This window comes from Danio aesculapii, chromosome 7, assembly GCF_903798145.1.
Source record: "Danio aesculapii chromosome 7, fDanAes4.1, whole genome shotgun sequence".
In the NCBI taxonomy this organism is placed as follows: domain Eukaryota; kingdom Metazoa; phylum Chordata; class Actinopteri; order Cypriniformes; family Danionidae; genus Danio; species Danio aesculapii.
Window position 1 is genome coordinate 3798565 of NC_079441.1, and position 25545 is coordinate 3824109.

Here is a 25545-nt window from a genome sequence, read left to right on the forward strand (position 1 = left end):
CAAACTTATACATGTATACACACACGTACATATATATATATATATATATATATATATATATATATATATATATATATATATATATATATATATATATATATATACGCGTACATACATATACACACACGCATACATACACATATATACACCTACACGCACATACACATACATCCATATACAAACATACGCACACATACAGAGGGTCATGCTCGAGCCCTCGTTCTGGAGTATTGTGTTAGCTGGTTAGGGCCAGCTGGGTTTACTTGAGGTGTGAGCTCAGGCAGAGCGTCACTGCTGCAGCAGTGGTGCAGAGGGGAAAAGAAGCTCAGCGGAGCTTCTTTGCTGTTTCAAAGGTGCAGTGGAAGTGAGTATTGGAAGGCAAGTACTCTTCCGTGGAGGCAATTTAACTGCTGTGGCGGTGCTGGGGAGTGTGTCAGTAGTGGTATGTTAGATGCAGGTGTATGTGAGCTCAGGCAGAGCGTCACTGCTGCGGCAGTGGTGAGGAGGGTAAAGAAAGCTGAGCGGAGCTTCTCTGCTGTTGCAAATGTGCGATGGAAGTCAAAATTGGAAGGCAAGTGCACTTCCGCAGAGGCGTTTAACTGATGTTGTAGTGCTGGGGAGTGTGTTGTAGTGAATGGCTAAATGGAGATGTGTGTGAGCTCAGGTGGAGCGTCACTGCTGCAACGGTGGTGCAGAGGGAGAATAAGGCTCGGCAGAGCGTCTCTTCTGTTGCGGAGGTGCAGTGGTAGTCAATATTGGAGCGTTATGAGTGCTCCTGCAGGAATGCTAAATGCTGTCAGTAGTGATATGTACAGATGAGAGTAAATAGGGGCTCAGCTAGAGCGTCACCGCAGTTGCTGGGTTGCTATGGGTGAGTGTAGCTCAGCGGGGTGCCTTTGCGGTTGCAGAGGTGCAGTGGTGGTCGGTATTGGAGTTATGAGTGTTCCCACTGGAATGTAAATACTGTCCGTAGTGATATGTAGAGATGAAGGTAAATAAGGGCTTAGCTAGAGCTTCACTGCAGTTGCATTGGTGCTATGGGTAAGTGTAGCTTGGCGGAGCATCTATGCTACTGCAGAGGTGCAGTGGGTCAATATGGAGGTAATGTGCGCACCCGTAGAAGCATTGCTGCTGTATGAGTACGTGGGAGTGTCACGATAGTGGAATTGGAAATTAAGGTGTATATGAGCTTGTTTAGAGTGTCTCTGCTGCAGCAACAGTGTAGGTTACTGTCAAAAACTGTCAGAAGTAGCGTGAATGACATTAAAATTAATTATTATTTATATTTTAGTATAATTAAGGGGGTCAGTCACACACCAGAAGCGCTGCTCGGCGACGCACAGCGTCGCGCCGCGCAACGCCATGCATTTCAGAATTCTAATTTCTAAACAAAAGTTTCTAAGGTACACAAGTCGGCAGCTGTCATGTGAATATGCGCGTCTGATGTGCCATACTTTCAACTGTCATGTGCTCGCCGTGTTGCGGCGCATCCGATGTGTGACCTGCTTTATTTTCTGTTCCCTTCTTACCTCCTCTACCGCGCTACTGTCCTCCGATGCATTTACACCTCCTCTCGCAAATATTTCGGTTATTTGGCATTTGGCAGCATCTGATTTTATAGCCCTTTTCTTGCCCTCTCTGACCTTTTCAGCACCGCCTTTCCTTTTTTTACGGTCCATATTTTGACATTAACGTTTGCTTGTGTTGTGTTGCATTTACTGTTTGACCATCTTGCCAGATTTTGATTACATCAGTGTAATCCACAGCCTCTGATTGGGTCAGCCCATCTCGAGACCGGCCGGCCGTCGCCGATTGGCCCAAATGCTTAACATGTATCATTATTATAATTATCAATCATCATTATTATTATTATTATTATTATTATTATTATTATTATTATTATTGTCATCAACAGCAGCATTATATTCACATCTTGCAAGAGATAAAAGCTGCCAGCATGCAAAAACAATACATATTTAAAAAAAAAAAAAAAACCTGACCGGCCCACATTTTAAAACTGCTCCGGCCCTTCTGGCATTTGCCAGAATTGCCAGACGGCCAGTCCTCCCCTGGTTATAGGCTTTACTTTAATCCATTAACATTACGTTTGGACTCTCAATGCTATTAAATCACCAGCCTCTCATTCACAAGGTCTTTGTAACCGAGTTCATTCATAAATTGTCAAGAGAGAGGGCGGGACCATCTCAAGTTGCGAGCTCATTGGATGGTGACAAGTCTTCTTTCAGCTATTGGCTCAATGGGGTGTCAATCAAAAGATCGGCGGCCATTTTGTTGACCAGAAATACTAGTGTTAATGTGTAGGAGACGCAGCTGCGCTCCGTGACTAGATTGGATGATAACAGCGCATTCTGTCATGTTTCTCTATGCACGAACATGCCGCAGACCAAAGCTTAGGGACTAGATTGCCTGGATCTTTGCAGTCAAATTACTTTGGAATGTTATGGATCAGTGGACGGGCAGGAGGCTTGAAAGGTGAGTTATTGGTTGAAATTCTCTAGTCACGCGAGTCTTGTCTTTCAAAAGCTTTATAGATGTTTAGTCTTTGTAGGGAAGTAGTTATTTTTTGCAAGGCTTCCCCTTAAAGCATGCAACATACGTTACTGCAGGTGCACCGCTAGGAGAGCAGTGAGTTATTTATTGCAATGGCTTAATCGCCGGCTTCTTGAGAGTTTGAGCGAGTTCGTAGACGGTGATCGAGTTTTGACTGTGATCTTGCTGGAGAATTGGTTTGAAGACACAGCGGATGCGTTGTGTGAGGCACTTGAAGTGGAAGGTTTTGATGTTGTTGTTGGAGTATAGTTGGAGATGCAGTCGTTTTGAAGTGGTGGTAGTAAAGTAGTAGTAGTAGTAGTAGTAGTAGTAGTAGTTGTTGTAACATCGTTGTTGTTGATGATGTTGTTGTAGCAGTAGCAGTTGATTCGGAGCAGAGCTGTCTTCAAAACGAAGATAGCGGTGGTACGTAACCCAGGGTATTTGTAGTAGCTTAGGAGTCATCTGATTGGTGCATTGAGATTTGGATAATGCGGATCCAGCCGCTAGCAATCATAAGCACGTGATCCTCTCGAAATTAGTTTATAACTAAACTTCACTAAGTAAACAAACGATGCACATAATTCTAAAAGTTAAGTTTAATCAACAGGTTTACTGACTTTTTAAAAGTAAAATTAAATTGTTGCTTTTAAAAATAATGAATGACAGTGTAAATAGAAAAATTAGCATAAATAAATGACAATACCATTTAAAAAAAAATATGTTAAGAAAAAATATATTTTCCGGTATGCAGAGTTTAATATGCATATACTATGAGGTGGTTGAGGTGGAAAATAGTCCTGTGACTTTGTCTGGCTGTTTTTGGTCACAGTGCTCTGTAGCACCAGCCAGAGGTCAGCAGTTTCCAGAGAAAATGTCCTGAATGTGAGGGGTCCAGAGTGGGTTTCTGAGCCCTTTTCCTCACGTTGGAGATGCAGAGATCTTGGAGGAGGGAAGGGGATACCAGTAATCCTCTCTGCAGTTCTGACTGTTCGATGTATTCTACTAATATTTAGTTTGGTGGCTAAACCAAACAGTTCTAGATAAGCACAGGACAGATTCAATGACAACAAAGTAGAACCATTTCAGCAGCTCCTGTGGTGGGTCCATCTTCCTCAGCTGGTGCAGGACATACCACCTCTGCTGGGCCTTATTCACAATAGCGTCAGTGTGAGTGCCCCACTTTTTTTAAGGCAATCCTCATTAGAGCACAAGCACTGAGATATATAAGTGAAGCAAAGAGTCATTTCATTCATTTTCTCTCGGCTTAGTCCCTTATTTATCAAGGTTTTCCATGGCGGAATGAATCGCTAACTATTTCAGTTTATGTTTTATGCAGTGGATGCCCTTCCAGCCACAACCCAGTACTGGGAAACACCCATACACACTCATATACACACACATACAGTACGCCAATTTTGTTTACCCAATTCACCTATAGTGCATGTGTTTGGACTGAGGGGGAAACCCATGCCAACACAGGGAGCACATGCAAACTCCACACAGAAACACCAACTGACCCAGTCAGTGTTCTGATGATTTGTCCTTGTCAGATTGTGCTACCTCCCATTCAAATGGTAGCATGTTTTGATGACGCAATATGCTACCCATCAGATTTTGCTACTAGTCTAAATTTTAATGTAGAGTAGTTTGATATGAAGCTGTATTGCCCTAACCTACCTAATCCCTAACCCCAACCACAGAACCATTAAAATGCAGTGTTGGTGGCATAATCTGATGGTTAGGATAAAATGTCAGGACACCGGGATTTGAACCAGCGAACTTCTTGCTGTGAGGCCACAGCGCAACACCGCTGAGCCACCTTCATAGCGTTGGAATACATTTGTATCTAGCTTGACAATAAATACACCATCAAAGAAATTATGCAATGCAGTTCAGAAAATGAAAGGAAGAGGTGGACCACAAATAATGATAAATATGACATTACTAATGGACTTACAGAAGTGTTTGCAAAGAACTTTTCTACAGATAAAACAATAAATAAAATGGTTTGACAATTGATTTTAGATATATTGCAACAATTCATCAGCATCATAAGCTTACATTTAGATTCTGGGTGAGCTACAGCTATCTAATGATTTTTAGGGGATGCCAGCCAGGAGGCATTACAGCAATCTAACTGCTCCTGTGAAGTTAGTTTGTCTAAGGCATAGGTTTTAAACTCAATTGCTGGAGGGCCGCAGCTCTGCAGTTTTCTTCTGACCCTAATCAAACTTAGCTGATCCAACTAATCAAGTTGTTCAAGACTACTAGAGACTATATAGCAAGTATGAGTTGGAGGAGATTGGAGCTAAACTGTGCAGAGCTGCGGACCTCCAGGAACTGAGTTTGAGACCATTGATCTAGGTAGGGGTGCCCAGACTTTTTCAGCATGCAAGCTACTTATAAAATGACCAAGTCAAATGATCTACGTAATATAAAAATGCAAAACATATATTTATCTATAAACATATTGAGAATTCTCTATTTGTACAATATATACTGATGTGCCTTGCATACCTGTATGAACCCATATTGCACAATCCGCTTGTTAAGTCGTGACGTACAGTATGTGAAATGGTTTCCGGGTCCAAGCCGCTACTCATTTGAATTGAGAAAATATTCGTTTATCGCCACTTTTTAGTCATATCGCACATTAAAGTGTATTTTATATAAAATCATGTTTTTTTCCCCAATTTCTGTTTAACAGAGAGCAGATTTCTGCAACACATTTCTAATCATAATAGTGTTAATAACTCATCTCTAATAACTGATTTATTTTATTTTTGCCATGAAGACAGAAAAGATTGTTTAGACAGTAAAGGCATTGCTAGGCCTATTATAGCGGGGCTGAAGCCCCCATATATTTCTACTCAGCCCCCCTAAAGCTTTTGCGATTAGCTCATAAACTGTACACTTAATTATTGCCTCAGTCCCCATTAAATATGATATGAAAACGATGGCAGACTTCGACTCCTCCCCGTCTTTAGGACTGAGTCCAGCGAAGAGTGACTGCTGTTAAGAGCATTTGGAGAGAAGTTTGGCTGAGATGGTGGGTTTAGCCGTTGCCCGAGATCATGTGCGGTTTCCACAACAAAGTAAGCTGAGTGACGTCGCTCTACATAGATTCGGGCTGTAGGTGATTTCACAACAAAAAAGGAAAACCGAATGCTAGCATACATCGTTGACGGGTTGACTGCTAAAGCGATGTGTTTTCAGCTGTTAACCTTACCCATACCGCTTCTACTCGTTGAATGAACTATTAGTGCGTGTAACGTATGCCAGCTAGTAAGTGCTGTGCAGGTAAACCTCACACCTCTGACCTCTAAAGGTGCTTTAGCGACAGACGCTAGAGGCCACGGTCTTTAGCCTCCTTGTTAGTGCAACCAACTCTCATGCGGAAGGTCGCCGGTTCGATCCCAGCTCGGAGTGGGTTGGATGCAGTAGGACCGGCGGGGTTACATGCGTGTATATACATTCAGTGCATAGCTACCGCTGGACACACACACATACATTGCACAAACTATTTAACACTCAGATCCCAGCAGTGCCTCCAGAGTAGTTGTTAGTTGAGAGAAAACTGAAATCTGATGCGACTGAACTGTGTTTCCTTGATATATTTCTTTACATGTTGTTTACCTTTGCATGGCCAGAGAGCCAATGATTGTGAGGGTTGTAGCTTTCTTGGGGTTCATTTTTGTATATTGATGAAATGCCCCCTGGTTGTCCTTCATGTAGTAGATGCTGATTATTATATTTCAGTGGATACATTTGTCTTTGGGTGTGGTATAAATTGATCATGATATTTTTATAAAATTGTTTATGTTCAATTTTGGTTGTGAGCGAGATGTTGGTGGTGATATTTCAGTGATGGAAAATCTAAATATTTCAATACGTACTCATTTGGTGAATTTGTGTATTTTGTTTGTTATATTTAGTATAGTTGTAGTCAGTGGCTTATAGCTATCTGGGCTAAAGGTAAATTTGTAATATTGAAAGGTTTATTCCGTCTGGCACCTGAACAAAAAGTAAAATATTACCTATTTGGGGTTTAAAGTAGGACCACCGTTACACATTTTTATATCTCATTTGGTTTCTTTATTTGTATCTTCACACATCACAAACTACAACAGTTTTTTCCGCTTTCTGCTTTCATCAAGATTCAGATCTTTGACTGCATCTAAGCCTTGCATAAAGCATTAATGTGTCTTGATTAAAACTGGGCAAAGAGCAATACATTGGAATAATACAGTAATTGTAACCCTAATTTTACATTACAGCAAAGATGGATATCCTTCAGTGTATATGAGATAAACAGTGTACATGAGAAAACCAATGCATTAAGTACAGGAGATAGATAGTAGCAAACCTATTGGAATAAAATAATCCCTAAAGCCCAACCTCATGCATCATACTTGACTTCTGTTTTTTTGCTTTTTTTACATGATATATTTATATAATTTCTGTAAACTCTGCCCACATCTCTATCACTACTAACCACTGTAGGCATTTAGTTCCGCTTTAAATCCTTTGATGTCCTCCAAGACTTTGCAGAGCTCTTTGTATGTTTTCCTCAGCTGTGCGATTGACTTGAGCACATCGGATGAGACCTTATCTGGATCATCTGTTCTCCAGTTCTGTCTCATCTCATAAATCTCTTTGGAATCTTTCACTATGAAGGTGACGTCAACAACAACTAAGACTCCACTCAACACAACTGAAGCTGCTGCTACTATTCGTCCTATTTTGGCAGACCGACAAGCAATCCTGCCCACATTTGCCAGCATAGCCAGACTCACTGCTCCAGTGGCACAATCTGCTGCACCTTTACCTATCTCCCATGCTGGTTGTGTATTGTTAGAATGTGAGTTCCTTTCAAAAATAGAGAATTTATATACTTTCCCCAGCACCTCTCTCAGTTTATTCAGAGTATTGAGGATTGGTTCACTTGAACTTTTATACTTCTTCTCAATTTGTTCAAGATTCTCGCGATATGATTTTTGCTTTACTGAGTCTGTAATGTTGGAGGCAGCACCTGTTATACCGCCTGCAACTCCAATTCCAGCACCCACAGCTGATACCAACAGAGATGCTCCAAATGTGACAGGTGCCAAAGCTACACCAGCCAGTGCAGTGACTCCCCCTGCTGTCCCAATCACTGCTCCTGACAGACTGCCTGCTGTGGCTTTATAATGCATGTCTTCTAATGAATCTGTTGTTTCCCCCCACTCTTTAACTAAAACCTCAAAATCTTTATAGTTATCATTATAGGCCTCAACAAAAGTATTAATGGACTTCTTTAAGCTTTGTTCTAACCGCTCTGGAATTCTCTTAAATCTCTTTACTGCCTCTCTCAGGAATGGTCTTGTGAGGATCTCCTCAGCTGAAGGTCTTTCTTTAGGGTCACAGCTGAGCATTTGGCTGATCAGTTCCCGTAATTCCTTTGAGTAACTTTCTGAGATGTGGGGAACAGTTCCTGTCATACTGAGGGCATGGTTTAAGCGACGCTTCTTGATATCTTCCTGTAGAGGAAAATAAAACAAAATTATTATTAAGTTGGTTAGTTATTAAATAATTATTATTTTGACCTCACATAATTCATTAAATGCTTGTAATGTAGTTTTTTTTTTCTAATGAAAGAGTGTTTCTTTGTGATGTTACAGTTTTTACTGTTGTTTTGCCACAGATTTCAGAACCCTAATGTCAATTTCAATGCTTGGATACAATACACATAAGTCAATGTTGATAGCGCTTCACTTTTTCCCCAAATTTTTTATGTTACAGCCTTATTTCAAAATGGATTAATTCATTTATTCCTCAACATTCTACACACAATCCCCCATAATGACAATGCGAAAAAAGAGTTTTTGTAATTGTTGCAAATTTATTAAAAATAAAAAAAGCCTCTAAAATCACATGTACATCAGTATTGACAGCCTTTGGCGTGAAGCTCTAAATTGAGCTCAGGTACATTCTTCTTCCACTGATCATTGAGATGTTTCAGCAGCTTCATTGGAGTTCACCTGTGGTCAATTCAGCTGATTGGACATGATTTGAAAAGGCATACACCTGTCTATATAAGGTCCCAGGGTTGACAGTGCATGTCAAAGCACAAACCAAGCATGAAGACAAACGAATTGTCTGTAGACCTCAGAGACAAGACTGTCTCGAGGCACAAGGCTGGGGAAGGTTACAGAAACATTTCTGCTGCTCTGAAAGATTCAGTGAGCACAGCGGCCTCCATCATCCGTAAGTGGAAGATGTTTGAACCACCAGGACTCTTCCTAGAGCTGGCCGGCCATCTAAGCTGAATGATCGAGGGAGAAGTGTCTCAGTCAGGGAGGTGATCAATAACCCGATGGTCACACTGTCTGAGCTCCAGCATTTTTCTGTTGAGAGAGGAGAACCTTACAGAAGGACAACCATCTGTGCAGCAATCCACCAATCAGGCCTGTATGGTAGAGCGGCCAGACGGAAGCCACTCCCCACCTGGAGTTTGCCAGAAGTCATCTGAAGGACTCTCAGACCATAAGAAACTAAACTCTTTGGTTTGATGAGACTAAAATTGAACTCTTTGGAGTGAATGTCAGGCGTTACATTTGGAGAAAAGCAGGCAGCGCTCATCACTAGGCTAATAGCATCCCCACAGTGAAGCATGGTGTTGGCAGCATCATGCTGTGGGGATGTTGTTCAGCAGCAGGAACTGGAAGACTAGTCAGGATAGATGGAAAGATGAATACAGCAATGTACAGAGACATCTTGAATGAAAACCTGCTTCAGAGTGCTCTTGACCTCAGACTGGGGCGACGCTTAGTCTTCCAGCAGGACAATGACCCAAAGCACACTGCCAAAATATCAATGGAGTGGCTTCACAACAACTCGGTGAATGACCTTGAGTGACCCAGCCAGAGCCCAGACCTAAATCCTATTAAACATCTATGGAGAGATCGGAAATAGGCTGTCACTGTCACTACCCATACAACCTGATAGAGGTTGGGCAAAAATTCCCAAAGACAGGTGTGCCAAGCTTGTGGCATCAGATTCAAAAAGACTTGAGGCTGTAATCGCTGCCAAATATACATCAACAAAGTATTGAGCAATGTCTGTGAATACTGATGTACATGTGATTCTTCAGCTTTTTTTATAAAATTTTTTTTTGTAATTGTGGCTTATACAATGACAAATACACTTTGTTTTGGTGGCCTTGGCCAAATTATTGACACAATAACTAGGTTTTAAAGCATGTATTAAATGTTTTGGATCAGTAACTACATTTTGCAGACATACAATAAAGTTCTGAGAATCCAGCAAACAGTTTTGAGATTTACACAGATTAGAGAATGTTTAAGTCTGTTTTGAAAAATGTGCCAAAGCAATTGAGAAAAACTGTATGTTACCATAAACACACAAAAAACTACAAAATATCATCCATAAAAAAAAAAAAAGATTCTTGGTGGCCATCCTGCATCCTGTCGCTCTTGCGCTCTTGTTGGCCTTGCCAGAAATTATACACTTCCATTGCTCTTCCACAAGCATCAAGCATGTGCATCAAGCATCAGGATTGTGAATGCAGTGATTATTTATATATATATATATATATATATATATATATATATATATATATATATATATATATATATATATATATATATATATATATATTATAGTTTGTATATATAGCTTGGATATATACATGTAGTTTAGCAGACATTACAAACAATATCAAGATATTTATGGTGTAAACATGCGTGTATACAAAAAATGATTTGATAATTAAATAAATAGATTTGTGTGTGATGGCTTACATCAGGGGTGTCCACACTCGGTCATGGAGGGCCGGTGTCCTGCAAAGTTTAGTTCTAACCCCAATCGTACACATCTAGGCTAGCTAATCAAGCTCTTACTAGACTTTCTAGAAACATCCATGCAGGTGTTAAGGCAAGTTGGAGCTAAAATTTGCAGGACACCAGCCCTCCAGGACCTAGTTTGGACACCCCTGGCTTACAAGGCAAGGCAAGTTTATTTATATAGCACATTTCATTCAAGTGCTTTACATAAACAGGAATAAAAGAAACAAGTATAAGAAAAATAAAAACAAATAATAAAAATGGTAAAAAAAATCTAATAAAATAAATAAGCATAAAAACAGATAAAATGTGTTATAAAAGAATGAAAAAGAAGATGCGGCACTGAGATCGAGCAGTACCAGCACTGTTAGTTTGCCTGAATCTGTATTTAGGAGTATATCATTGATTATCTTTATAAGGGCGCTCTCTGTACTGTGATATGGTCTGAAACCAGATTGAAAATTGTCTAAACACCCCTTGAAGTTTAAGAACTTGTTAACCTGGTTAAAAACAACTTTTTCAATGATTTTGCCAATGAAAGAGATTTGAGATGGGCCTGTAATTGCTCAAAATGGTGTTATCCAGGTTGCTTTTCTTCAAGAGGGGTTTAACAACTGCAGTTTTAAGTGAGTTAGGAAAAATCCCTGAGAGAAGTGAAGCATTTACCACTTTTAGAAGATCCATTTCTAAACAGGTAAACACCGTTTTAAAGAATGATGTGGGGAGCGTGTCGAGACTGCAGGTTGATGTTTTCATAATTTGCACGATCTCTTCTAAGATTTTACCATTAATTGCCATGAAATCGGACATAATGTCTGATTTCATAAGTTGTGGTTGAGCTAGTCTGACTTCGACACAACTTGGCTGATTGGATGAGCTGATTGCCTTTCTGATATTATTGATCTTGTCAGTAAAGAAATAAGCAAACTCATTACATTTGCTTTCAGAGAGTAGTTTACTGGGAATCCGACTGGGGGAGGTTGTGAGTCTCTCTATCGTTGCAAAGAGTTTACGAGCATTATTTAACGCCAGGGCTGGATATAGGCCATCGGGTGAGCTGAACACACCCAAATGTCTTGGTCATCCAATCAGATTTTATATATATATATATATATATATATATATATATATATATATATATATATATGGCAACTTTATTAGGAACAAGGCACATCTTATTAGTATTAGGTTTATTTTATTTGTTAAAAACAATCTTAAACATATTTGTAATTAAATTGAAGTTTTAACTAATTTTAGTTAGTTTGTAGACCATACAGCAGGGGTGTCCAAATTTGGTCCTAAAGGGCTCGTGTCCTGCATAGTTTAGCTCCAACTTGCTTTAACACACCTGCCAGGAGCTTTCTAGTATACCTAGAAAGAGCTTAATTATCTGGTTCTGAGTTTGGACACCCCTGCCATAAAGCAAGTATAAATTAAATTAACATTAATCTTATTTTGCTATGGTTTATTAGTGTTATTAAATAAAATAATAATTAACAATAATAACAATAAAAACAGAAACACTCACCCATATGTCCAGCATGCAGAGATCATGGAGCAACCATCCAAATGACCAAATGTCACTAAAGTCATGCATGAAAAAAATGAATAAATAAACAAAATCTCTAACTGATGGAGTGAAACACATCGTTTTAAAACCAAACAATCAAGCTTCAATTAAAAAAAGCTGGTAAAGTTTCAGTTAGGTTAGCATCTTATCATAACTTTACCAAGCATTGTTTAAGTGTTATGGGGCGTTCCCATCAGATGCGGCTTGCACGAATAGATTGCGATATAAATACACCAACATTTTGAGTTCCCTTTCTTCATTTGCATGTCAAATTCACTTCACAATAGATCCAAATTCGCTTCAAATTCGCTCTTCAAGAGGGGTTCAAAATTCAAAATCGCTCCAAATTCGCTTCATCTGTCTACCGGTGGTGACTCTAGTTTTATTGCTAATGGCTAACATGGATTTATCAAGAGAGCAGCTTTGCTTTATGGGCTTTAAAAAGGCTGAAGAACGGTGTAGATTCGTTCGGCGCCATATCTGAGTCCATCAGATCCTTTAGAGGTGCACCTAGCTATGAGAGTTCATCAACTCCTCCAGAAGCTTTGCCTGGATAACAACCTCTTTTAGTGGTGCTTCTGACTGAGCCAGTCTCAGTTTGATGAGCTGTTGTCCTTTGTCAACAGAACACCAACTGCAGACAATACATTAAAGTCAGGCCCCTACTAGAGAAAGCTTTACGCACGTGAATGTCTGCCAAAGTTAAGATTTTTAGACTTGAGTGATTCGGCGCGAATCACGCGTTAAGCGCGTCACATTCCTGAAATGCTGAATTTGTGCTGTTTTATTCTAGGGCCACAGGATGTCTAATCACATCTTTGCATTGACTTAACATGTAAATCACTCACGCTTGATGCTTCATCCGCGTCTGGTGTGAATGTACCATTATGCTGCATTTATCAGTGTTTCATATGATTCACCATTATACCTTTTGGAGTTATATTTCTTCTCATAAACTTCTGGACTGACGTAGAGATCTGCTCCCACAACTGATTGTGCGTATGCCTCAGCTCTGAAAATAACAGTCGTATAACATTTAAATCAGCACCAACAAAAACTGATATAACTGAAAATATACTGTATTAGGAAGGCACCAGAGTCTATTCTTGGCAGTTAAAATGTTCAGCGTACACCAGGAATAATAGGTTTTACTGTTATTTTACTAATAGTTAAGCTTTTTTAAGCATGGTGAAAGGGGATTCATTTTGGATGCATAACAGTTTCTATTGGCTAACTGTGTGTGCTGTGCCTGTGTGTGCTGTGCTGTGCGCATCTCATTAAGCACTGCTTAGTGTCTGAAGTCAGCAGTGAGCCATGTTACTGTATATGTGTAGTAAATTTTACTGTATATAATAAAGAAAACTTGGAAAATGTCAATGTATTTGGATGTGGTTTTAATCCACATTTATTGGTGCTATTATCAGTTGTGATATAAATTAAATTATAAAAGTACCCTTTTAGATGACTTGGATTTCAGCATAAATTTTACAGAAAATGTGTTCTGATCCTTGTCGAAGCTAAAACAATAGGAAAATACAGTCTTCTTAATCTAATAGCATATAAATAATAAATGTTTTAATGTTTTATGAACAAAATATGTAAACATTCACACTGCAGGTTGGAAAAAAGTATGTGAAACTTTGGGTTAAATAACCGGTTGACCCTTCTTTGGCAGCAATAACCTCAACTAAGCATATCCTGTAGTTGCAAATCAGACCTGCAGTGCTGGATTTTGGAACATTCCCCTTTACAAAACTGTTTCAGTTCAGCAATATTCTTGGGATCCCTGGTGTCACTCTCTTGAGGTCATGCCACAGCATCTCAGTCAGGTTGAAGTCAGGACCCTGACTGGGCCACTCCAGGAGGTCTATTTTTGTCTTTAAGCCATTCTGTTGTCGATTTATTGCAATGCTTTATGCTGTTGTCCTGTTGCATCACCCAGCCTCTGTTGACCTTCAGTTGGCAGGCAGATGGTCTTAAAGTTTTCCTGCAATATGTCTTTATATTTTTGTGTTTATTATAGGACAGGACAGCTTAACCAACACATCCAGTCTCATCACATTGATTGGACTACAGGTTGGACTACTGACTCCTGACTCCAATGAGCTCTTGGAGAAATCATTAGACTAGGGGTTCACATACTTTTTCCAACCTGCACTGTGGATGTTTACATGTTGTGTTCAATAAAAAAATGAGTGGTGTGTGGTGTTTGTTTAAGCATTGTTGTGACTAAGATGAAGATCAGAACACATTTTATGTTCAATTTATGCTGAAATCCAAGTAATCCCAAAGGGGTCACATACTTTTTTCTTGCAACTGTATATTCAGTTTCAGCTACATTGTCTTTGAAGTACCAACATATGAGAATGGAGATTACTAAACATCTAAGTTGTGATTAGTGTGTAAGAAGAATGTTTAGAGGAAGAAGATGATGATGATGATGATGAAAGAACAGTTTTGACAAAGGAGGTTGTCACTGGCCTATGGCAAAACTGTTCTCACATATAATCATGAGTCATTAGCTGAAGTACCCAACAAACTCACTAGAGGGCACTGCAGCCATGAATGTGAGTGGTGCCTACATTCACCGTATTCTCTTTTCTGTAAAAAAAGCTTGATGGAATGATAAGTCAGGTGCTGTCTTTAAAATCGCAAACTTCCATACTATATAGTACAGTATGCGAGCTGAGTGCTGTGTCCAAATTCATAAAATTCAAAAACAGTACGCGAGAAGTACCTGGATGACATACTACTTCTGGTGAGATTTTGTAGTGTGCATCTGATGGACGCTACACTATCCCATGATGCCACATGAGAAAATACATGAATGAAAGTGAAGTAATGAAAGTGACGCAGGTAGGTCACGTGATAATGACAAATAGCAGATGTACTACGTCTGAGTTCCACTGAAACTGCTCACATTCATACTATATAGAACATATTTTTTTAACGGTAGAGTGGTACATTCAAATGTAGTACCTACTGAGTAGTAGATGATTTCTGACGCAGCCTGGGTGTTCGGCTGGTGAAGTGTTTATACAGCTGAAGTGCACTCTAGTGAGTCTAGTGGGTACATCACACACTATGCAGTGGAAAAGAGCCACATGTGTGAGGTTTTAAATCTCTTTTCTTCATCTCTTTGTTAAGCTGCTTTGACACCATATACATTGTAAAAACTCTATAGTTATAAAGATGAATTTAATAGAGATATATTTTTTTTTGTTGGAGCTACTTTGCCACAAGTGTTGGTTTTCACCAATAGTTGTCTTTTGGTGCATCATTAGATCATGTTTCAGTTTTTACCTCTCCAAAACTTTTGAGCATCCAAAATCCCCTATGTTGATGTAGCCTTCTTCAGTCAAGAACAGATTCTACAATAACAACAGAAACATCATAAAACCAACAGGTCAAGCTTTGTGTCGTGATGTATTAAGTGTAAATTTGTAAGTGCACACCTGAGGTTTTATATCTCTGTGAAGAACCTTCTTCTCATGAATGTACTGCAGGGCCAGACAAATCTGAACCAGCCAGTCAAGAATCTACATAAATATAAGAAACAAGGAGACACGTTCTAAATTCTAATTTAGTGTCACATTACACAGACACATATATAGATAGACTTTTTTTTCAAAACACGCACTGTACAAGGGCACTGGCAGTGCTTAATTTATAAATGAATAATGTCCGTAACAAAACTAGCAAGGAAAACGCTGCTGTAATTGATGCCAACTACACATTATTAGCGCATTATTAGTGCATCTAATACTGGGTTCACACAGAAATACATAGCCTAATAACATGAGTGTTACTTGCAAACGTGAATAGAGGAGAATTATCACCACACGGCAAGAATAACACTATGCGAGAGAGGAGAAAAACATCTTGCGAGTCAATTATTGAAACACAAAATACCAAAATCTGACATTTTACGGGACAGGAAATTTTGGCTCAAATTAAGCACTGGGCACAGGCCTTTGATCAAACAATCATAGAAACATCATTAGAAATGAAAGACTTCATCTGATACAGTACCAAAAATATGAGTGATTGTCGTAGTTCCCTGGCTTTCCATAATTAAATATGCTCAGACTGGAGGTTTTAAATACCAGAAGACTTTATTTTAGAATAAAGCCGAGAAAATTCAGAGCAAACCCCAGAGCAATCTGAAGTCTGTCTGTTCTGTGTACTCTTTATACAGTTTTTCTCCCCCACCGTCTTGGCATCTTGTTTAAATGTAACCATCTAATGGTGTTTTTCTTGACTGAGAGGGTTCAATGTATGCTTAGGTGTTTAGAGTTCCCGTTACATCTCATATTATTCTTAGCACTGCACAGTCTAATAATATCTGGATGTATACCTGAATTTGAAGCTGAGACTGCATATATCAGACTTGCAATGTCAGACACAATAAGTGACATCACTGTTAGGCGTAGGGTTAGGGGTGAGGTTAGGTGTGCACATTAAATCAGATCAGCAGACCAGCAATCACTGGGTTCCCCGACTTTAAGCCCCAATCCCAATTCTATTTTTGTCTGTCTTCTTCTAATGACAAAAATACTAATTTGTGGATCTCCTTACGTCCGGGTGCACCTGTGGCTTGTGTATTCTGGGAAATTTTTCTTACCCCTTGGTTTTGAGTGTGGTCCTGAAAAATCTTTGTTTGAAGGGGTGTATACCACTTGCCCTTAGCCCTACGCCTTCAAGCTAAAGAGAATTGGGACACCACTACCCCTTCACGGGCACGCGCAAAACGAGGGGTAGGGGTAAGGGGATGGGCTAAAGGGTAGAATTGGGATTGGGCCTTAATCAGTCGACCCACACCTGGAGAGAAGACGTGTGGGTAGGGTAGAACAAACCCTTGAAGATGCAGACATTAAAAACTCTATGAGAGTGCTTCAGCTGAAGCCAGAGTGATTGCACAGAATATGCAAACTTCAAACGTGTTCAATGAATTGTTTTATGCACCTGTCTATGTGAATGATATATTTCAGATAAAGGAAATGTTGGATTCAGGATCTATGACATGTACTTTTATTGAAGCGATAGAAAGCAGGATGCTCAGTGAAGATGTGTTGCCGAAGTCCACACCCTTGTGCCAAGAAATAATGTTTATTGGATGCAGAGGTAAAATAACCAAATCAAAATGCATGTATGAAGTCGAGCTAAAGGTGTACGGTAAAAGATGCTTGGTGTTCTAGTTGTACCAGAGGTATAGGAGGACTTGATCATTGGTACCAATGCTATTAAGTTCCTCATGCACAGAATGAAGATAAGTGATGATTACTGGAGGATTCTGTCTAACAGTGTCTTAGAGCCACCCACGTCATGCAATCGATTCCTGGATGTTATGGCAAATACTTGCCACTGCAGAGGTGGAATTCCACCACATAAGGTTGGGTCTGTCAAACTTCGGCTGTCACTTACTCTATTGGCCAAACAAGAGCACCTTTTCTGGGGAAAGTTACCAAGAGACACTGCTATCTCGCCTTGAAACATCTCGCCACTGGCTTGCATGGTTCAGGATCTATAGAGCTGCGCATCGTTGGATTTGCTCTTCAGTGTTTGGACTCTCAGTAGTGATTATTAAACCACACTGAACTGAGCTCAACTGAACTTAAACACTACAAACTGAACTACACTGTTCCAATTTACTGTGACCTTTTATGTGAAGCTGCTTTGACACAATCTACATTGTATAAGCGCTATACAAATAAAGGGGAATTGAATTGAAAACACTGTAATAGTGGAGGCCACTTCTTCTAGAATGTTGCCACAGAATGTTATTATAGGTCATGTTGTTACACCTCTGTGGAGAGATCATTGGTTTCTCCTGAAAGGTCACCAACATCTCCCAACAGTCACCCTCAAAAGAAATTGTAAGTTGGCTGACGTGTGACCGTGCCTTGCTGTGGAACATTTTAAGCTGTTTCAAGATTTCAGTGGAGTCCAGTTGCTCACACCTGATAAAATTTCACTGCAGATGATCAGAAACGGAGACTGAAGGCTGTCTCAGAGACGTTAACATCAACTCTTGTTCTGCCAGTGATACAGCAAAGGAAAGGCTAGTTCAATTGCTAGAGAGTTACAATGCTGTATTCTCCAAGCATGCTCTAGCTAGTAGGGAGGTCAGAAGCTTTGTTCATCGCGTATGCTAAACTCACGATCACCCATTCCGACTCGCATACCGATGAGTAAAGTACTACCCGCTCACTATCAAAAATTATGGCAAGTTCTCTAGAGGTGGAAAGGCAAGGACTAATATGTAAATCAGTAAGCAAATATGCCTCATCTTTGGTTTTTGTATAGAAGAGAGATGGCAGCTTAAGGAGCTGTACGAATTTCAGATGGCTAAACACTAGGACTATTAAGGATACGCACCCACTCCCACATCAATCAGACAGCCCGGTTGCCCTTGGTGAGAATACCCTCTGTAGCACTATGGATTTAACATCAGGCTTTTATAACATCCCAATGGCTGAGAAAGATAAACAAGTACACCACGTTTGCAACACCAGTACGTTTTCATGAGTACAACAGTATGTCTCAAGGCTTGTGTAATAGCCCAGCATTTTTCATGCGTATTATGTTAAGTATCTTTGGGAATCTGAATTTTATTAGTTTGCTGTACTACTCAGATGATTTGCTGGTGTTTGCACCCAACAAGACCACAGCATTGGAGCGGTTAGAGCTAGTGTTCTAGCAATTGAGATGCCACAACATCAAATTAAGTGCGAAAAAGTGGCATCTGATGCAAGCAGCTGTTAAATTCTTAGGACACATCACTGATGGAAATGGGGTTTCCGTTGATCCTTCAAAGGTCAAAGTCAAAGCCAAGCTGTCAAAAGATGACCTCATTGAAGAGGATGGATGTACTTCATCTGTGCAGTGAATTAAGTCTGTTTTGGGAATGATCCTCTACCACCAGCATTTTATTACAAATTGTTCTTAAGTAGCCAGACCATTGTTCTCCCTAACAGCTGGGCAGAATAGAAGAACAAAATAAAAACTGATGCTAAGGCAGGCACATATCGAAAACTAAAGCCAGTTGATTGAACTCCAGAGTGTGGTAATGCTCTCTTTAAGTTGAAATAGAGTTTGCTGCCGAGCATAGTCTTAGTGCATCACAATTTCTCTCTTCTTCTAATTCTGTTGATTGATGCTTCTTTGAAAGGACTTGGCATTGTCATGTCATAGATATCAGCTGGTAAAGAAAAAGCACGGCCCATTGCATTAACAAGCAAGTCCTTAACTAACTCTCAAAGGAAATACCCGATGCACAAGCTCGAGTTTTTAGCCTTAAAGTGGAGTGTGTGTGAAAAATTCTGTCACTGGTTAAAGGGCCACACATTCACAGTGTGAATGACAATAACCCACTCACTTATATATTAACGAAAGCTTAACTCAATCCTTGTGAACAGCACTGGTATCTACTGTATGCTTGCTGCTTATGCTGCTTATACTTTTGACCTTAAGCATATTGCTGGAAGTAAAAACACTGTCGCTGATGCTTTAAGCCATGATCCATTCGCGCAAACCATTGCTCATAGGCTCATACCTAAGCAATATGGGAGTCTGCTTTCTGAGGCTGAAACTGTCGACAAAGATGGAGTTCAGGACACCGTTCGATCACGTGACAGTTAGCACTCTGTTCAACTGAGTTAAGGGCTATGCAAACAATCCAATCCATCCAGGATGCAACAACCTCTAGCTTTGATCCAGTTTCAGCAATCCCTCACAACGAGATTTGTCAGGACCCATCGATTTCTAAGACAATGCCCTATCTGGAGATGTAGAAAAGGCCATCAAGGGTAGAAGTGGTCGCAATGGATGATGTGACTCTAATTATAGGTAAAAAATTAGAAGTTTGTTTATTTCAGAGATGAATACAGGGGCTTAAGAAAAGTGTGTCATCTAGGTGCTGGTAAATGTCTCAGGGGCTTCAAGTATTGGGTTTGCCTATAAAAGTTTATCTTTTAAAGAAAACTTTCCATCTCATAAATTGTATTAATTTGTAAGTGTCTTATTTGGTAGTTGAAATTAGTAAGCATAATAATGACATGGATGACGCGGTGGCGCAGTAGGTAGTGCTGCCGCCTCACAGCAAGAAGGTTGCTGGTTCGAACCTCGGCTGAGTCAGTTAGCATTTATGTGTAGAGTTTGCATGTTGCCGTGAATTTCCTCTGGGTCCTCCGGTTTTCCCCACAGTCCAAAGACATGCGGTACAGGTGTATTGAGTAGGCTAAATTTTCTGTAGTGAATGAGTGTGTATGGATGTTTCCCAGAGGTGGGTTGCAGCTGGAAGGGCATCCGCTGTGTAAAACATATGCTGGATAAGTTGGCGGTTTATTCTGCTTTGGCGACCCCAGATTAATAAAGGGACTAAGCCGAAAAGAAAAAGAATGAATGAATAATGACATGAGACAATGACAATGACTTTTTGTGTATTAAAAGTACAAGCTGACTAAGTTTGAATGCCATTTATATTAAGCATTCATTACTTTATCTCGTTTTCATTTTTAGTACCTCCTATATCATGCCCTTATGACAGGCACTTGACCAATTTGCTTGTTCCAACTGTGATATTTATTTAATTTATAAGTATCTGTACTAAAAGTATAACACATTTGCCAACTTAAGATACTGACCTGTTCTTCTTCAAAAAAACATTTCTGTGTTTTCATCCTCTGGCTAAGATCTCCTCCTGCACAATACTCCACCACAATATAAAAGAATCCAGCTTCTTTATCTGAAGGAAAAAAATCTATTAAATAAGAGTTCATGTATTTGTACATGTAAAAGATTTCTTCACAACATGTATCCATCATTTTAAACATTCTAATATTCAGTTTTCAAATCTCTAAAGTAAAGATAATACAGTAAAGGGTTATAACCATTCCCAATAACCTCTGAACATTTAAGCAAACACACCTTCAAATGACTCCACATAAGAAGCAATATATCCATGCTTTAGGGTCTTCAAGATCTCAACTTCCTTTTGGACTTCTTGAAGGATCTTCGCCTATGAAGAACATTTTAACCAAAGAGCTTAAATGTAAGATTACAGCATTTGAAAAAAATAGCATCTTAATAATTAATTGTGTGATTATATTACTGATAGTACTTACATCTCTACAGTTAATCTCTTTCAGTATACAGAGATCTCCGTCTCTATCCTTCACCAGAAACACTTTTCCTGACACACCTGGTTCATATTCTTTCTTCACTGTGTATCCATGTTTTTTTAACAATGATACTAAAAAGTGACGATATAGAACAAGAATAAACAACAGCTGCTAATGGAGCGGTGATCAGTATGAATATACAAATCAGCAAGTGACAGTAGAGAATATGACAGAATCAGGCATTCAGTCATTTACCAAATGAGAAAACAAGAGAGTAAAAGCAAGACAGAGATTGCTTCTTGTTTCTGTAAAATATCCAGCCTGATCTCACATGAAAACATAAGTATTTTACGTTTTGCCAGTTTAGTGAGTTCTGTCATACGAAAATATACGATTTTAAAAAGGAGCCTTGGCACCCAACCCCACCCCTAAACCCAACTGTCATTGGGTGATGAGCAAATCATACTGTATTGTATTAATTAGATTGTACGAATTGTTACGAATTGGCCACTAAATCAAAAAGTTACGAATTGCTGTGAGATAGCATTGCAATATCTTATTCTCCCTTAGTAGACAGTAAAAATGTAAGTTCATATGCTTATTTAATGTTGTCGTGTTGTGTTACTGTATGTTGTGTGTTTGTGTATGTGTGATATTAGAAGCAGGCACACTCATGATACACTGTAGAATTGTTTTTCTTACCCCTAAAAATGCAGTAAATGTGGTAAAAAAAAATTTTATTACATAATTTTATAAAAAATTTAATTTAAAAATAATAATGATATTGGTCAAATTCATTGTGAAATATACTTACCAAATGAAGGTAGAAGTCTTTGTCTGATATCCATCTGAGGGGCAAAAAACTCTCTTTAAGGGTCACGAAACACCAAAACACATTGTTTGAGATGTTGACAGCCATATGTATGTCCCACGCTGTAAAAACACTATTAGGACACATATATTTTACAAAAATACTTCGGTAATTCGGTTACTCACTGAAGCTAAGCATTGCTGAGCCTGGTCAGTACCTGGATGGGAAAGCTAGGTAGCTGTTGGAAGTGGTGTTAGTGAGGCCAGCAGGGGGCGCTCAACATGTGGTTTATGTGAGTTCTAATGCCCCAGTAAAAGTGAGTGACTATACTGTCAGTGAGCGCCGTCTTTCAGATGAGACAATAAACCGAAGACCTGACTCTGTGGTCATTAAAAATCTCATAGTACTACTTGTAAATAATATGGGTGTAACCCCGGGTTCCTGGCCAAATACCCTCTTGGCCCTTAACCAACATGGCCTCCCAATCATCCCCATCCACTAAAAAGGGAAATCATTCATTTAAAGGTAGAACACTGTGCCCGCTGCATAAAAACATAAAAATTAACCAAACATGTTTTAACTATTTTGTAGCTAAATTAATTTACTTTTAGGGGCCAAGCACCGCTGGTGCGGAGGCACCTATTGTTTTCATTAGAGTTCCTATTATTATTATTATTGTTCCGCTTCTGCCAGTTTTGAATAGCAGCCCATACAACCGTATGCCAGAAAGTTGTATAATTTGGCACAGTGATATCATAAACCACAGTGTCATCATAAACCACAGCAAACCTGAAGTCTCTAACTCAAACTCTGTAGCACCACCACTTGTCCAAAGTTTCACTCATGTTTATTGTTATAACTTTTAAACCGAATAGGCTACAATCAAAATTCCTTTTTCCTCCGAGTCCTCAGCTCTGTCCCATTCAAACGCACCCTATGATGCCATTTTCCATCATTTTTCGCTATTTCGAATTTTTCGCAAAACCTGTTTAATCGAACTCGTCTACAGACCATGCTAATCAAGAACAGGTAAAGCTTGTGAAAATGGACTTGAGTTATATTGGATTTCATTTAAATTCTACTGAAATCATTATGATTAGTAAACTGTGAGGACACTATTGTTGACCCTTGGTGTACAAGTATCACGAGTGAATGGAGCGATGAGGATACTTCATCGTAGGCATTTGGATTACTAACCATTTTTGATCTGGCAAGTTGCATGGTGAAGATTACATTTTCTGTCAAAGAGCAAGCAATAAGTGGGCAACTTCAAAACAACATCTGGTCTGCAATGAACAAATAACTAAAAGTATAGTGTATCTAAAAATAATCAAATATCCAAATGTATTCATTTTTGATGAATGTGATCTGCTGGTAATTAGAAACGCAGTCTTAATTTAATGAGCACTTAAAATTGGAGTCAGAGTAAACTCGTAGCTTGAACAGAATTAGAAACAAAAAACGACAAATAAATTGTAACAACATTTTCAGAAGAGCAAGAAACGGCTTACACACATTTAAACTTCACCCATTCCATTTGAAATCACCATTCGGCTAATGGATGAATCCTTACATTAATATACTGTTGGCTTACTGCTGTAGTTGGTGCTACCTAAGTGTAGGCTGTAGGTTGTTTAAATTGTAGGACAGGTTAAAGTACGACTTGCATGCTTGTGCTTTCTCTTTGACTACTCTTTCACATCCACTGTAATTGAAGTCTTCATGGTTTAAATAAAATCACAATATTGTCACAAATACATTTAATCTCTCATCCCTAATTTATAGAATAATTGATGCTAAAGTTATCTAATCCTATGTTATTTGTGTAGTAACCATGAGTGAATAAATGGATTAGCAACATAACCACTGCGGTTCATTACATTAAGTTTGCTTTTATAAAGTGAATCATTTATCCTCATGTAATGAACACAACTCACCTGAAACTGCTGGTAAATGTTGATTCTGAGATGAACTTCAGCTTCACTCTCTAGTGTGTCTGTCTGTGCAGTCAGATTTGCTATATATACTGGTTAAAGAAGCCTATCTGGCTGAAGTCCCTCCCTACAAAAAGCCTCTTCAATGTGTGATCTGATTAGTCTCCTTTGAAAATATTTTTTTAGGAAGAGCACACTTGTGTGGAGAAATGTGCACATTGTGTGACTTCACTGGCTTGGGATTGTGTAATTCGATTTGTCCTTACTAAAAAATATCATGTAGCAAGCCAATGTAAGAAAAATAAACACAACAGCTATGTAAACAAGTACAAATAAAACCCTTTGGTTATATCATTGCCATACTTTTAATAGAGAATTCCATAGTGTTAACTTATTAATAAGGTTTCACAACTAAGAATGAACACTTGCACAGCATTTATTCATCATACTGTAGTTTAACATTTACTAACACATTATGAAAATCCAAAATCATGCCTGTTAACATTAATTAATGAACTGTCAGTTAACATGAACAAACAATAAACTGTATTTCAATGAACTAATGTTACAAAGATGACAAATACTGTAATAAATGTAATTATGTTAGTATCTACATGAACTCATATGAACTCATACAAGCTTATTGTGAAGTGCTGATGAACTGTCAAATGGCTAAGGAACATACATTGCAAGCTGGCCAAAGCAGTAGGCTCCATTTCTGGGACATTGTATTTCATTTGTGGGCATCCGGGAGTTTCTATCAATATGCAGGAGACTCCTGGAGCTTCTGGAAGACTTTAGGTGTCTGTAAAAATATGAAAATGCATGAAAAAGAGCATGAAAATATATGGTGCCTTATAAAGTCTTAAAATCAATGGTACTGAATGAGACTGGAAGTCTCAACCCAAAAAGATGCACCAACTCGTACATAGAGAATAAAGTCAATAGGCTAATTGCATATCTCCGCAATCTTGGATTTCCAGTGAGCCAGTGTGTGCATAGATACTTCAGGTTTGCGTGTCGTATCATTTAAGGAAGAAAGTTTTGTGTGTGTGTGCAGAGAGTGCATGTATGAGAGGATCTTATGCATGGCAGGGCGTGCGTGCGTGCGTGTGTGTGTGTGTGTGAAATAGATGGAACTGTTTGTGGGTCTCTTCTCTTTTCACTAGCCATGCACTTGTCAATTTTACTTGCCATGAATGATGTTGCTGGAGTGACAATAGTTATGATTAGGTACTGTTTGTGTTTAACTCATCTACAGTCAGACTGAGATTTTCCTCTTAGTTTTCTAGGTCCTCAGGCGTCAAAACAAAAGGATCTTTAGGGAAATGTACACTACACTATCTAATAGTTTTTGTGGAACTAAAATGATGCCTACAGATTTTGGTTAGCCACTCAGCATGAACAATTTTGTGTTCATTTTGTGAATGCGAAAATGTCAGTTATGTGAAAATGTGATAAAAGTTAAAAATGCTTCTAGAGATCGGCTGCAGCAGAGAACGAAAACATTCAGACTCTTCAATTGGAATAAGCTGCAAATTGTGTGTTTATTCGTGTAATATTCATAAGGGTTCTAATACAGTATATAATAAATAAAAATAATAATTATACTCTAGAGTACAGTGTGATTGTGCAGTGTCCAACAAAACTTTTTTTAATTACTTTAATAAAAATAACCCTAACTGAAAAACTCAAAATGACTGAAAGGTGC

The 25545-nt window shown here is 39.0% G+C and overlaps 1 protein-coding gene across 1 annotated transcript; it reads right to left on the reverse strand.

Moving 5' to 3' along the window:
* Positions 1-6625: 6625 nt before the first annotated feature.
* On the reverse strand, positions 6626-23886 carry LOC130232679 (serine/threonine-protein kinase Nek4-like). Its single transcript, XM_056462653.1, has 10 exons — positions 23838-23886; positions 21904-21937; positions 21093-21220; positions 20896-20986; positions 20613-20713; positions 15423-15506; positions 15271-15338; positions 12896-12979; positions 11926-11980; positions 6626-8072 (listed from the first exon to the last, which is right to left on the reverse strand). The coding sequence occupies exons 2-10, from the start codon at positions 21935-21937 to the stop codon at positions 7044-7046; spliced, it is 1674 nt and encodes a 557-aa protein (XP_056318628.1). The 5' UTR covers positions 23838-23886; the 3' UTR covers positions 6626-7043.
* Between the last annotated feature and the right edge of the window lie 1659 nt (positions 23887-25545).